This window comes from Myotis myotis, unplaced genomic scaffold (genome assembly GCF_014108235.1).
Source record: "Myotis myotis isolate mMyoMyo1 unplaced genomic scaffold, mMyoMyo1.p scaffold_m19_p_2, whole genome shotgun sequence".
Lineage (NCBI taxonomy): Eukaryota > Metazoa > Chordata > Mammalia > Chiroptera > Vespertilionidae > Myotis > Myotis myotis.
In genome coordinates, this window is record NW_023416324.1 from 188,541,950 (window position 1) to 188,555,978 (window position 14,029).

The window sequence follows — 14,029 nt, forward strand, 5'->3', positions numbered from 1 at the left end:
TGAATAGTACGCTGGAGTTCAGGCAGGTGGGCAAAAGAGGGAGAATGCAAAGCAGCAAAAAGCGATTTTATTAATTCTTGATTGAATGTCTACATTAAATGAAGGAGGTGGGTGGATGATTAGATGCTTTGTAATATGGCTGGAGCTAGTCTTAAACAAGTAAGCAAGTGTTTTCTCCAAATATGAACTTATTTTAGTTTGATCTTTTAATTTCTGCCAGGGAATGCCCAACTTTTAGGACAAAACTGTTAGTATGTAATAGGTGCTCAATAATTGCTTTTTAAATAGAAATAATAACATTCTTCACAACCTTTAACTTTTTCTTAAAATACCACTTTTCAAATTTTCTCATGCTTTTGTCTTCAATGAACGCAATCCAAATTTCTAAGCAATTACAGTATGAGAAAAATTCAGAAGTAGTGTATAATTTGAAACCTTAATGTACATCTACAAATCAGGTTTCTAAAATTGTAATTGTCTATATTCCCTGTTATGGTTGGAAGAAAGCAAGATATTAAATATTTTGTTATTGATTTGGATATAAAAAGTGATATTCGCCCAAATTAAAGGTCAGACAAATAAAGCTTTAATTGGAATAGTAACACCAGCTAGTTTTTACACTTATTTATTGTATGACCTGTTCTGTGTTTTGTAAATAGCTTATTTATATCTCTTAAATACAGTTTGAGGTAGTTACTATGATTCTCTCTAGTTTATAGGTGAGGAAGCTAGAGCTTAGAAAGATTGAGTAATGAGCCAATGTCAGACAACTGACATTCAACCTGAGGCACCCTGGCTCCAGGCTCAGGGGTCTTAACCACCATGTATATTGCACAAATGAAAGCAAACAGAAACACAGTCAGTTACTTGGAATGATCCTGAAAGTGCTCAGTCACACTATTTCAAAGATCCAGGTCATTTGTCCTAGAAATTACACTATCATTTCACAAAGGTAATTAAATATATAAGCTACCTTTGACTTCACTAAGAGAAAATGTGTATCAAAATAGTATTGCTGCCCGGCCGGTGTGGCTCAATGGTTGAACATCAACCTATGAACCAGGTGGTCATGGTTTGATTCGTGGTCAGGCACATGCCCTGTAGGGGCGTGCAGGAGGCAGCCGATCAATGATTCTCTCTCATCATTGATGTTTTTATCTCTCTCTCCCTCTCCCCCTCTCTGGAGTCAATAAAAAAAAATATTTTTGAAAAGTAGTATTACATCATTTGAGAAATTATCTGATTCCAAGTTGTAATTTCAGAAAAAAAGGCTATGAGAGATTATATGCTCATAATCATTTCTTTGCTGGGGTATAAATGTTGCTAATTGGTGGCCTTTTTCCCCAGTTCCTCTTCTCCATTTATCTCCAGAACTGTCTTTGGTGAGAATATCTCTGGACTATTACAGCAGCCTCCTGTTTGTTCTCCAGACTGTCTCCCAAGGTATCGTCACAGACCAACCAACAAAATATGCTGTATGACTCTCCTCCTTATTAAGAACAAAGAAATTGTTCTGTATTTTATTTTGAGTCATACACCCTAGCGACAGTCCAATGAAAGCTGTAGACTGTTTCTGAGTAAAACGAACTTTACACACATTATTCATTATTCTCTGGCATAGCTTGTTAGGGATTTCAAATATCCCCCACCAGCCTGCTTCCTCACCTGATATTCCATCATTTATCCTGTCATCTGTACCCTGGTTGCATGACATTTCCATTTTTTCTGTCATGCTTAGAATATTCTCCAAGTTCTCTCTTCTATGCATGCTCTTAGCTATCTGTAATGCAATGCTGGACTAGAGGAAGGCCTTGTGATGTGTCTGCCATGGGCAGCCTTCAAACGTCATTCTATAAGCTTGAGACTAGTATCTAGCTACTTAGGATCTCAATTTTATCACTGGTAAATGAGGGTGGTAACGATATTTATTTTTTTGGGTTTTTATAAAGCTGAAATGAGATAGTGAATGTAAAGCACTTGGCACTCAATAAATACCTATCTTTAATCCAGATTGATCATCCTCACCTTTTATGCCCTACCTCCCACCCCAGTGAGTGGATTTTGGGTTCCTTTCTGTGGCCCACAGCACCCAGGATGATACCTCTGAACATGTAACAGTACTTGACATTTTCTGTTTCTCCATCTAGACAAGTTGTTCTTAATCCAGATTGCACACTTAAGTAATGTGGGAAGCTCTATAAAAAATGCCCCTCCTTGCCCTAGGCCAGTGTTGGCGAACTTTTTGAGCTCGGCGTGTCAGCATTTTGAAAAACCCTAACTTAACTCTGGTGCCGTGTCACATATAGAAATTTTTTGATATTTGCAACCATAGTAAAACAAAGACTTATATTTTTGATATTTATTTTATATATTTAAATGCCATTTAACAAAGAAAAATCAACCATAAAAATGAGTGTCATTGGTTCGCCATCACTGCCCTAGGCGGTTTGGCTCAGTGGATAGAGCGTTGGCCTGTGGACTGAAGGGTCCCAGGTTTGATTCCGGTGGATGTGTCTCTCTCACATTGATGTTTCTCTCTCTCTGTCTCTCCCTCTCCTTTTCACTCTCTAAAAATCAATGGAGAAATACAGAAAGTAAATAAATAAATAAATAAATAAATAAATAATGCCCCTCCTTGGTCCAATTAAATCAGAGTCTGTGGCATGGTATGCAGTCATGGCTTATAAAGTTCTGCAGGGGATTTTCATGGTCAACCTTAGACTACAGACTCCTTGAGGGCAGGGATTCACCAGTGAACCCACTTCTGTCATGGAGCTGCCCAGTGAAACACCCACTCAGTGCATGCCCTAGAATGAATGAATGCATGTGTGCATCATGGCCAGCTGCTATCCAGGCCTTATACAGTCAGAAAACTTTAGCCCATTTAATTATGAAAATGTAACACTCAAATTTAACATATTTTTAATAAATTTACATTTATACAATGGTAGTCAATACTTAAGCAGATAAGGACATGCTTTAAGTTTTCTCAGAGTAGATGTTGCTTCAGGCAACTTTTTATCTATACATTTGTATGGTTAGTGATTCTTTTTTTTTTTTTTTCATTCTTTGGGACCTGAAGTCCTGTTGGTGGGAAGGTTTTATAAATCTCTTAAACTAAAGGGTGCTTAAATGCTTAGAGCTGAAATTAGTGGTCTGCCTGCCACTATAAGATTTCACACTGTTGGGTTACTATATATAATTCTATCCTGACTAGCATTTATTTTGTTGCCTTTCTCTTGAGAGTGTAGATGCAGATTTATATTTAACCTTCCTGTGTTCTTTCTTTTTAGTGACCTATCAATAATAGTGTTTGGCTGTAAAAATATACACAGTACCTTGTGAAAGGAAGAAGAAAGGGACTAATAGCATTAAAAGCAATAGCTCTAGCAATTTGTTGAAATTAACTTTTTCCCATAATGGCAGTAGTGCTTTCTTTTCTGAATGCCAAATGGAAACTGATATACAATAAAATGAGTCTTTTCATATAGTAAATAGTGTCAGATCACCATGACTACTAAAATCAACTGTCTCATTTAAATGCAAAAGATTTGTAAGTTTATTTTCAGGAGGATTTGATTTCAGAATGGCCTCTAGACACTAAGCTGAATGGTGGGTAAGGGAAGTAGATTCCTATCTTTTCTCATAAAGAGAATCATGACCTTATTATCTCAGTTCTGGCCTATAAATTAAAATGTTATCAGCTCAACAAAAAGAAAGAAAATACATTACAAAAATGTCTCTAACTGTTAGGGGATCCCAGTGCAGAAAATGCACAGGATCGATAGTTTTATTGGAATAATAATGATAGATTCTGGGACTATATTTAATTTTGTTACAATGTTATTTTCTCTTAGGTAATCAGCTCTGATGTGGGGTCAACAGTTTGCTTCTGGATGATAGACACTGGGCAGAAAATCAAACAATTTACTGGTTGTCATGGAAATGCAGAAATCAGCACTATGGCCCTTGATGCAAATGAGACACGGCTTTTGACTGGCAGCACAGATGGAACTGTTAAGGTAGGAACAGTTCTTACCAGACAAGAGGGGGCCAGAATACTGTGAGAGGAAACACGGTTTTGACTATATTTATTTGTGCTTTTTTTGGCCTTGCAAGAAGAGAGATGAGACAAGGTAAGAAGAGCTAAAGAACCCAAGCCATCTAATAACAAAGCTGTTAGGAAAAATGAATAAATGGTTTTTCTGAATAAATTATTTAGAATGAAAGCACAACTTGGCTTTCTTATTTTAGAAAGCTTTTTCCAGTGCTCTGGATAGAGGACTACTTTGGGGAATAAGAGGCCTGAATAATTTCCATGTGCTTCAGCTAATGTCTCTAGTTTCCTTTTCCTCGATTTATAAAATGAGAAATCAGGGCAAGTACGTAAACTTTTCAACATGGCATAGATGCAACGTTTCCAGAAAATTAATATGTTAGAATCACCCCATTTTGTAATTTTTATTTTTATGTGAAGGTGAGGTGGTGAAGAAAGGGGGAAGAACAATCATAATCTTATTTATCATTTATCTTACACTCACACGATATTCTGCTTTGGGGCTTTTCTGTATCTTGCAACCATTATTAATTTCTTCTGGGAGAAAGATGATACTATTTTACTTTGCAAAAAGTGATCAAATTTTTATGCCAAGTTAGATACAATCTGAAATCATGTCCATCAGTGAATCTTCCCTGCTTCCCCGGGCTCTGAGGGTAATGACAGAGTTTGATTGGAGATGACGTGTGCCACTCCGAGGCCACAGAGGGTACTTTTCTGAATAAGCTTTAAGTGGCTTGCAAACTTTCATATCTGGAGTCATGAGAGTGTTAATTAGATGTATCTTCCATGATAGGATGTCTGATACATTCAGGGTAAGGGGCGCTATCTGGATATGTAGGTGTCATATAATGGAAGGTGGAGGCAAGTTTGAAGGAGGATTGCAGGCTGCTAATGGCCAGTGGGAAGGAGGTGCTATGGCATGTTACAGTGAACATCTCTGGGAATCAGCAGAATTTGATTAACCTCTAGGAAGGTTAATGGATGACCTATAGACTGGGAGATTGAGTTTAAGCAAAATGGACTCATTCATGGAAGGACTGACTGGTAAAAGGTGTGAGGGTAATGGAATAATGCCAATCCTAATAGTCAAGGTGGAATGAAAAAAGAATAACTGAAAGTGGAGTATTAGACAGAGGCTTATCAAAAGGAGCAAGCAAGTGTCCCGACTACTAGTCGTGGGGAATGAGGCAGAACTGAAAAACAAGGGAAGTGGATTAGGTTCCCTCTACTCCTGTCATGGGAAGTAACCATCCAGAGTATGGCAGACTTATTAATGGTTGCTAAAATGGTCCCAGCTAAGGGATGAGGTAGATTCTGGGGGCGTCACATCCTTACAATACCTATGTGTGGTATTATTTTAGGTGGGTTTGTTTAGGACCCATGGGTAGAAGAAAACAGAGTGACATGGGTGAGAAGATGTCACTGGCTCAGCTCAAGCTTTGACATTTTAGAAGCTAATGTGAATTTACTAGTATAATCTCAGCTTTTGAAGGTACATTTATCTTTATCACAATAGCACAACAGAATTCTGAAATTTGGTAACCTCTACATAGGACACATAAATCAGGGTTGAGCTACAGTGGCTGTATTTATGAAGAAACAAGAATGAATGACATTTTCCAATCTCATTTATCATTCAGCATCTAAAACCAATACCTCTGTAATCAAAGATTTAAAAGTATTGCCCTGTTTCTCAGGGTTTTGAAGTGTCTGTTTTTTAATTAATTAATGTTTTGAATAAATTAATCATGCATATAATACAATTTAAAATATAAAATAGATATAAAGTCAAAAAAAATCTTTCACCCTTATTTCCAGCTCCTTACTGTGCCTGCTACTGTTTCCAGTTTCTTAGGCATGCTTCTATCTAGACTTTGAGCACCACTTCCTTAACGGCAGCTCACTGTCCATGCTGTTCTGTATTTTGTGTTTTCCTGCTTGGACATTGATTCATATGAATACCAACAATAGTCATAATGTTAGCTAACATTTATTTTATGCTTACTATGAACCAGAAATTTTCCTAGCACTTCACACACACACACACACACACACACACACACACACAATATGGTTGTTGCTTTTATTATCTCAGTTTTACAGCTGAGAAAACTGAAGCCCAAGAGATAAAGCGACTTGCTTAAGATTCCACAGCTGGTTTAGTTTTGGCTGAGCTTGGACACATGGAGGTGACTCATTCTTCTTAATGGCTCCATTATATATCACTGTATAGATATTCCATATTCTGATGCTCAGTCTCTTATTAGCTAACCAGTAAATGGATTCAAATCTTTATTTTTTATAAACAATGTTTCAAGAATAGTCTCCAAATTAAGCCATCTCACACATTTGAGTGTCTCTGTGTAATGTCTTTCTAAAAGTTGAATTTTTGAGTCAAAGTTTATATGCATTTTAAGTTTGACAGAAGGCCAGCTTGCCCTTTGTGCATGATGTACCAACAATGTCTCATAGCAAGGCATAGTTTTAACTGCTGGGGACCTAATGTCATTCTTTCTTAAAGCACACCTATTAGGTTTCGGTCCTCACCAATGCCCGAGTCGGGTAATCTAGAATTTCCTGTGCCTCCATAGGTCTGAGTTCTAGCAACCGCTTTCAAAAAGATGTTTTGTGGGCAGATGATGGAAAACTTGGTACAATGATCACTGAGTTTCAGGCTCTGTATTAGATGTTTAAAATTCCAAACGCCCCTGAGGAGTAATGTTCCTGTGTCATAAATTAGGAATTTTAGAGAGACATACTAGTACTTAGAGTGAGAAGCAGGATTTCAACAACTCCAAAATGGGGCTCTTCATGATTTTAACTTGCCACCCCCTTAAAAATACCCACTAATTTGTTAGCCTTTGAGTCAAACATGTATAGAATAAACTGGCAGTATTACTCATAGAGTAATACATATAATGGCTAAATTTCAATAGTGAGGGGATTTTCTTGAATTATTACATATTCTGAGTGAATCAACCCTAGTCCAGAATGGAAACACAAACATTTAGAATAATCTTATTATACTGTGCTGTTTCACTCATTGAAGAAGACATTTTCTTGTCTCAACGGTGATTTTGATTTTTCTCTTAAAGGTGTGGGATTTCAATGGATATTGTCACCATACACTAAATGTTGGAAAAGAGGGAGTTGTGGATATTTTACAGATCCTGGTTCTTAAGAAGACAATACTGGTTACAGGCTGGGACAGGTATGATATGCATCACATAAAACTATAGGAAGAATGTTCTTATTGGAATCAAAATATAAAAGAAAAAAGAACATAGAAATCTTGACTGAATCTAAATCATTGACTTTCTGGTGACCTAGGTGAGTGAAATTGTTTGGAATTGACTGAATACTTAGTGACTATACTATTATAAGATCATGTAGCTTGAACAAGTTTAAGAATTGTTATAGGGCTTTCTCCTGGCTTTGGGAGCCTTCCTCTTCCTTTAACCATTCCAGGTAGGGACATAATACCACTTCCTGAGTATTAACTCCAAAAGTTTCCCAAATGTTATAGGCAATAAATTCTTAATGTGTAAATTACATTCTCTCAACTGTAAAAGGAGCTCATTCCTTCTTCTCGTGTTGCTTATTTTAAATTGCAGCACAAGAGGGAAATAGCCCACTGAATTCTGTGTTAGTACCTCCTTCATCTTAGTGCAGAGAGGCCCTTTCACAGCCCACTTACTGTTCTCAAGGAGCTATTCTTCCATTTCATTACAAGGGAAATTACTTTTCTTTCCTTTTTTTTTTTTCCTGAGAGAACTAAGGGATCATGAACAGAGTCTTTTCTATGGCATTGTATAAGCACTAGGAAAAATTAAAGTGCTATGTTTTGAAAATATATTGTCCATAAATTCAACATTTCACAAAATATTGCTCTAATAGGTAATTTTCCCAGCATTATTCACTATAGAATTATGATCTGAAGGGTTTGAAGCTAGGATTAAACAGATTTCATACCTAGAAAGCTAGCAGTATATACTTGGGGATTTTTATCAATCACATGAAAGGCTTTTCTTCTAATGCAAATGTGTGTATGCAGACAAGCAGAGTGCCACACACAGCTCAGTTTCAGGGGAAGTTTGATTATAAGGAAGGAAATATAGACCAGATTATTCTACTTGATATTAAGAACTAATTCAATCATCCTCAACTTTGAAAGACAAGGCTTCTTCACATCCCTGGGAGCAATCATGAGCCATTAACAGCTCATAACGGTTCCAATAGACTATGGCCTAATGATCTCTATAATTAGGTTGTGGCAGTGAATAACATTTAATTCTCTAATATCATGGCAGGGTAGATGTGTAGGATACAGCTGACCCAATTTAAATTTGGGACAGAACAAAAAGAATTTAAAAAATTAATCAGTGTAATTTACAACTGTAGAGATACCATTTTATTAATTATATTTTTAAGATCTCCATAGTTAGAAATTAGCATCACATGTAAGTTTTTTTTTTTTATTGCTAATAGGGAAAATTTTTAAAAGATGAGATGCGTAGAGTCATCTGAAAATGATTTAAAGGAGCATCCAATTTTCTGGTCTATCTTTGTGGGTGATCATGTCCTATAATCTTGGGGAGGAAGCTTGGGGAAGCCTGAAATGAGAGGAGGAAACGTTATCACTCTTCCCATCTTTCTCCACTTATTCCACCTTCCACAAGGTGGTCAAGACTTGGATCCCTTAGTTGGAATTGAAAGCTAAAAAAAATGTATTTCCAATGACTTCATGTCACTTTATATTGTTGGATTTAAAAAACATATTTTCTAAGTCAGAGGACTTATTTTAGAGTGGTTGCTGGAGGATCTTTGCAGGGATCTTTTTGCCAGGATGCATTTGACAAAAGAAGCAAGAGTATTAGTCAACTATTTGGTAATAGCTTGGGAAGGATGGTCCATTATGCCAATTCCTTAATAATTTAGGGATTAGAGAAGAAATAACTAGAAGACTGACAGTCAGCTCATCAAGCTTTCTTTAAAACCCAGAGGAAACTGTTAAGCTGAAGGTTTAACTTCAGGCTCTATTGAAAAGAGCCGTGTTTGCTAATTTTGCCCAGGATGGAATCAGAATTCCACTTAGTTAGGGAGATAAAACTCATTTATTTTATCCATAGAGCTTTGTAGCACTCAGCACTTAACACACATTATCTAATTTAAACCTTGGCTTCACTTTAAAAGGTATGCGATATTTTATAGCTATCTCAAATCTCTGTCTTTAGCTCTTATCTCTCTAAACTCACTTTGCTGGGTGTGTATGATTGCAATCCAAAAATCAACATATTCTAAACTGCATGCATTATTTATTCCCCTCTCCAAAACCTGTTAATAGCCAGAGACCTTGGTTTTCCCTTCTCACTCAACTTCACCACCAAGTAGTCACTAAGCCTTATCCATTTTATATTCAAATATTTCTCAAACCTGTTCTCCTCACTACTACAACTGTATAATTCAGAGCGTCATTCCCACATATACGAATGTCACAGCCTTCCCATTTGTCCTTTCCTCTAGTAATGCCCCTCTTTTACCTCTTAAATAGATACTGAACATTTTAGCTACAATGATTTCTTTCTACACTGCATTCTGTCAATGTCACTTCCCTGTTTGACACCTTTCAGAGTGTCTACATAATTAATTGAAGTTCCCACCAGCTTGGACCTATTCTTAGTTTCATTCTCACTCATTCTCCTGTACATTCCAAACTCAAGGAGCAACCTACTGTCAGGATGTTCCCATACACATTCACTGTTTCACACCCCCTTGTCGTTATTCTCTCCCTTTCCCAGCATTTTTCATGTGGCTAATGTGCATTCTTAATTCTAGTCTTGTTCACATATCCTCCCCACCAGGGTATCTCTTTACTCCCAGGATGGAAATATGCCTCCTTTTTGTCTTTGTGCTCTCTAGCTTCCTGCACTTTATCTAACATAGGAATAGAATACATATCATTGAGCAGCTAATAGATAGATAGATAGATAGATAGATAGATAGATAGATAGATAGATAGATGATAGATGGGTAGATGATAGACAGATAGATGATAGAGAGATAGAGAGAGATGATAGATATAGTATGTATATTTATATAATGTCTGGTGCTTAATAGATGCTCAATGATATTAGTTATATAACAATTAATGTTTATTGACTAGATAAGGAATCTGATGATTAGCTAGATTAATTTATCATTAGTCACACTCTGAATAAAAGGCATGCAGGGTAGATATTAAAATATATTCTCTCTTCACAATAAATCAGAAAGTTAAGTGTTACCAACTCTCTTCTATAAGAAAGGAAACGAAGCTTGAAGAAGTTGGGCAGCCTGGCCAAGCTTACAGAGCTAATAGGCAGCTAAGTTAGAATTTGCCACCAAAGTCCATGCTCTTCACATTAGTTCTGAGTTACAGATGAAGTTGTTAAATCATGGGAAAGCAACTATATTCTTTTAAACAAGTAATTTGATTAAGTAGGTTGGTCATATCAATCAAAGGTAATGAATCATTTCTGTGCATTTGAAGAAGTGCATAAAAATGTATTATTAACAGCACCTTAAAGTTCTAGAGTATCATTATTTCCCCCCTTTCTTTCCCTCAATTATTTTTAAATTGCACCTAAATGAAAAGCATTGAGTTAGGAACTATGATGGACTGAATGTGAAGAAGCGTGATTCGTGCTCTCAGTGATATCACATCCTAATTGGGGAGTCAACATATACAAGGCAAGATATGGTAAATGCCACTGTAAAATTATCCTAAGAAAAACCTGAATTAGAGAGCCCATGTTAACTACTTAGAAATACTATAATTCTTATATAGAAAATATCTCTGTCAGAAAAAGGAAGCCCAAATTTAGAACTTCTAGAAATATGTTTCTTATCATTTTACGCAAAATATACTTTAGAGACATAGGGTCAATTATATACTTGGCCATATTTATTTTGATAAGATTAAGTGAATGAATGATCAATTATCTTTGCATTTATTTAAAGTAGACATGTAATGTGTATATTATGGTAAAATAAAATAAATATCATAACAGTTTAGTATTTTATTTTGCCTTAAAATTCTGATTCTATACTTGTCAACTCTCTGTAAAAATAGACTCAGACTCTTAGTTTTTTCCACTTTATTTCTCTTTCTGTTAAAGGTGAGATCACTGTTTATGAAAATTTTTACCCCTTTTAAATACTTATTCCTATACAAACACTGAAAAAAAGAGAGAGAATCTGTTATATAACTTTAAATAATTCTGAAAGTATTATTTTAAAAAATATATTTTTTATTGATTTCAGAGAGGAAGGGAGAGGGAGAGAGAGATAGAAACATCAATGATGAGAGAGAATCATTGATTGGCTACTTTCTGTGCACCTCACACCTCCCCCCCCCCCCCCCCCCCCGCCACCCCACTAGGGATCAATCTCAACCAAGCAACCCACCAGGAATTGAATTGTTGACCTCTTGGTTCCTGGGTCAGTGCTCAACAGCTGAGCCACACCCAGCTTGGCTAAAAATATTCTTGATAGCAGCATTTTTCACAGTTTTGTAAAAAACTAGGTGCTCAAAAATAGCTGTTGATGTAATTTGATTTCTAAACGTATTTTTAAATGAAATGAGATTAGGGATTTGAAGTTCCTCAACAATAAAACTTACCTATCATGTGATATTAAATACTTAATGATTGCCTTAGTAAGAAACTATAATTCCATATGATTCAACTGGTTTATATTATTAGGCTAAGAATCAGAATGAAAACTTCCAAAGTTGTGACTTATTCTGAACAACCCTGCTAGAGGTCAGGAGGAGGCAGGAATTCACAAATGACCCTCAAACCTAATTTTGAGATGGTTTTAGTGTTTACAATTTGACTTCACAAATTTTAGGGAAATAGATAAAAATGACCTGACATATAGTAAACTAGTTCTCTGCCTTCGAGATATCTCTTTTTAACCTAAAAGTCAGTACATAGGTTCTTATAATTGGACTAACAACACATGAACAAGTAACCTCAAAGGGAACATGTAGTTGATTGTGTTCTTTTGTTCTTTCCAAGAATTTTTACATGATAAGTTTTAGTAAAAGCTATTTTCCTAACTCATTCATCCTAAAAGGTTGTTTCTTAAAACATTTTTTTAAAGTATTTTTCTGCACTTGAAAGGAAAAACTAATTTTTTTCTTGCAGAATTAGTCATTGTATTTAAATTCTGAGCTAGAGTTATGGTCATCTTCACAAGATGACACAATGATTCAGTAGCAGTGCTCTCAGGATTTCAGATATGAGTTGTGAAATGGAGCTAGTAAAATCCTTCAATGTCAGAAAGAACAATCTCAGACTCTGAAAATGGCCTTAAAATTGTCTCATTATGTATTTTAATTTTACTCTTGGCAAAAGTATAAACTTAAAAAAGTTATATTTGAAATGGACAAAGGAAGAAATACAGTGTGGATTCTGAAGGTATTTTAAGGATAACTGTCACTTCAGGTTGAGATTTTAAGGGAAAGGTGGCAGCTAATTAGTTTCTTGAGATTTTGACACACAAGGTCAAATATCAGAAGTGCTTCTTTTTGCACCATCTTATGAAAAAGGATTTTGTGCCTTTGGGTGGTACTCCCTAACCACATCTAGTTAATATGGGTATCTTGGGGAAAGGATATTTGACATTGAATGTTAGCTGAGAGATAATAGAAGAGCTAGAAGATTAACCTCTTCCCTGTCACTCCCACCTCACATTCTCCATTCTCACTCCCACCCCACATTCTCCATTCCCTGTCACTCCCACCTCACATTCTCCATTCTCACTCCCACCCCACATTCTCCATTCCCTGTCACTCCTATCTCACATTCTCCATTCTCACTCCCACCCCACATTCTCCATTCCCTGTCACTCCCACCTCACATTCTCCATTCTCACTCCCACCCCACATTCTCCATTCTCACTCCCACCTCACATTCTCCATTCTCACTCCCACCCCACATTCTCCATTCTCACTCCCACCTCACATTCTCCATTCTCACTCCCACCCCACATTCTCCATTCTCACTCCCACCCCACATTCTCCATTCTCACTCCCACCCCACATTCTCCATTCCCTGTCACTCCTATCTCACATTCTCCATTCTCACTCCCACCCCACATTCTCCATTCCCTGTCACTCCCACCTCACATTCTCCATTCTCACTCCCACCCCACATTCTCCATTCCCTGTCACTCCCACCTCACATTCTCCATTCTCACTCCCACCCCACATTCTCCATTCCCTGTCACTCCCACCCCACATTCTCCATTCCCTGTCACTCCCACCCCACATTCTCCATTCCCTGTCACTCCCACCTCACATTCTCCATTCTCACTCCCACCCCACATTCTCCATTCCCTGTCACTCCCACCTCACATTCTCCATTCTCACTCCCACCCCACATTCTCCATTCCCTGTCACTCCCACCCCACATTCTCCATTCTCACTCCCACCCCACATTCTCCATTCCCTGTCACTCCTATCTCACATTCTCCATTGAAGGTTAATCTCTTCAATCAAATCAACAGTTAAAGAGAGCATTAAAAGTATATACATATAGAGCTATAATGATATTGACTATAATTTCAGAACTGAAAATTACCTTATTTATATTATCACTAGTGTCCCGGTGCACAGATTCATGCACATTGAAAGGAAATTAATTAGAAGAAATATCTTAATATCGCTATTCACCCTTTCTCTATAATAGAAGTGTCAACCAAATTCACGATTGACGATAACAGATCAAAACACATGTGTGCAATTGGTGCCAGCGAGAGCTTTATATGTATCACACATGCCCAAGTTAACTTAGCCTTTTATATATATACTAGAGGCCCGGTGCACAAAAATTTGTGCACTCGGGGGGGAGAGGGAGTCTCTCAGCCTGGCCTGTGCCCTCTCGCAGTCTGGGACCCCTCGGGAGATAACGACCGGCTGGCTTA

General features: G+C 37.0%; 1 protein-coding gene across 1 annotated transcript in view; it reads left to right on the top strand.

The window, feature by feature from the left end:
- Window positions 1-14,029, top strand: part of WDR49 (WD repeat domain 49) — a 142,458-nt gene that overhangs the window by 73,375 nt on the left and 55,054 nt on the right. Inside the window, exons 8-9 of the mRNA XM_036350561.1 lie at window positions 3,858-4,022; window positions 7,156-7,271. Of these exons, the coding sequence (XP_036206454.1) occupies window positions 3,858-4,022; window positions 7,156-7,271 (281 nt within the window). The remainder of the gene's footprint in view (window positions 1-3,857; window positions 4,023-7,155; window positions 7,272-14,029) is intronic.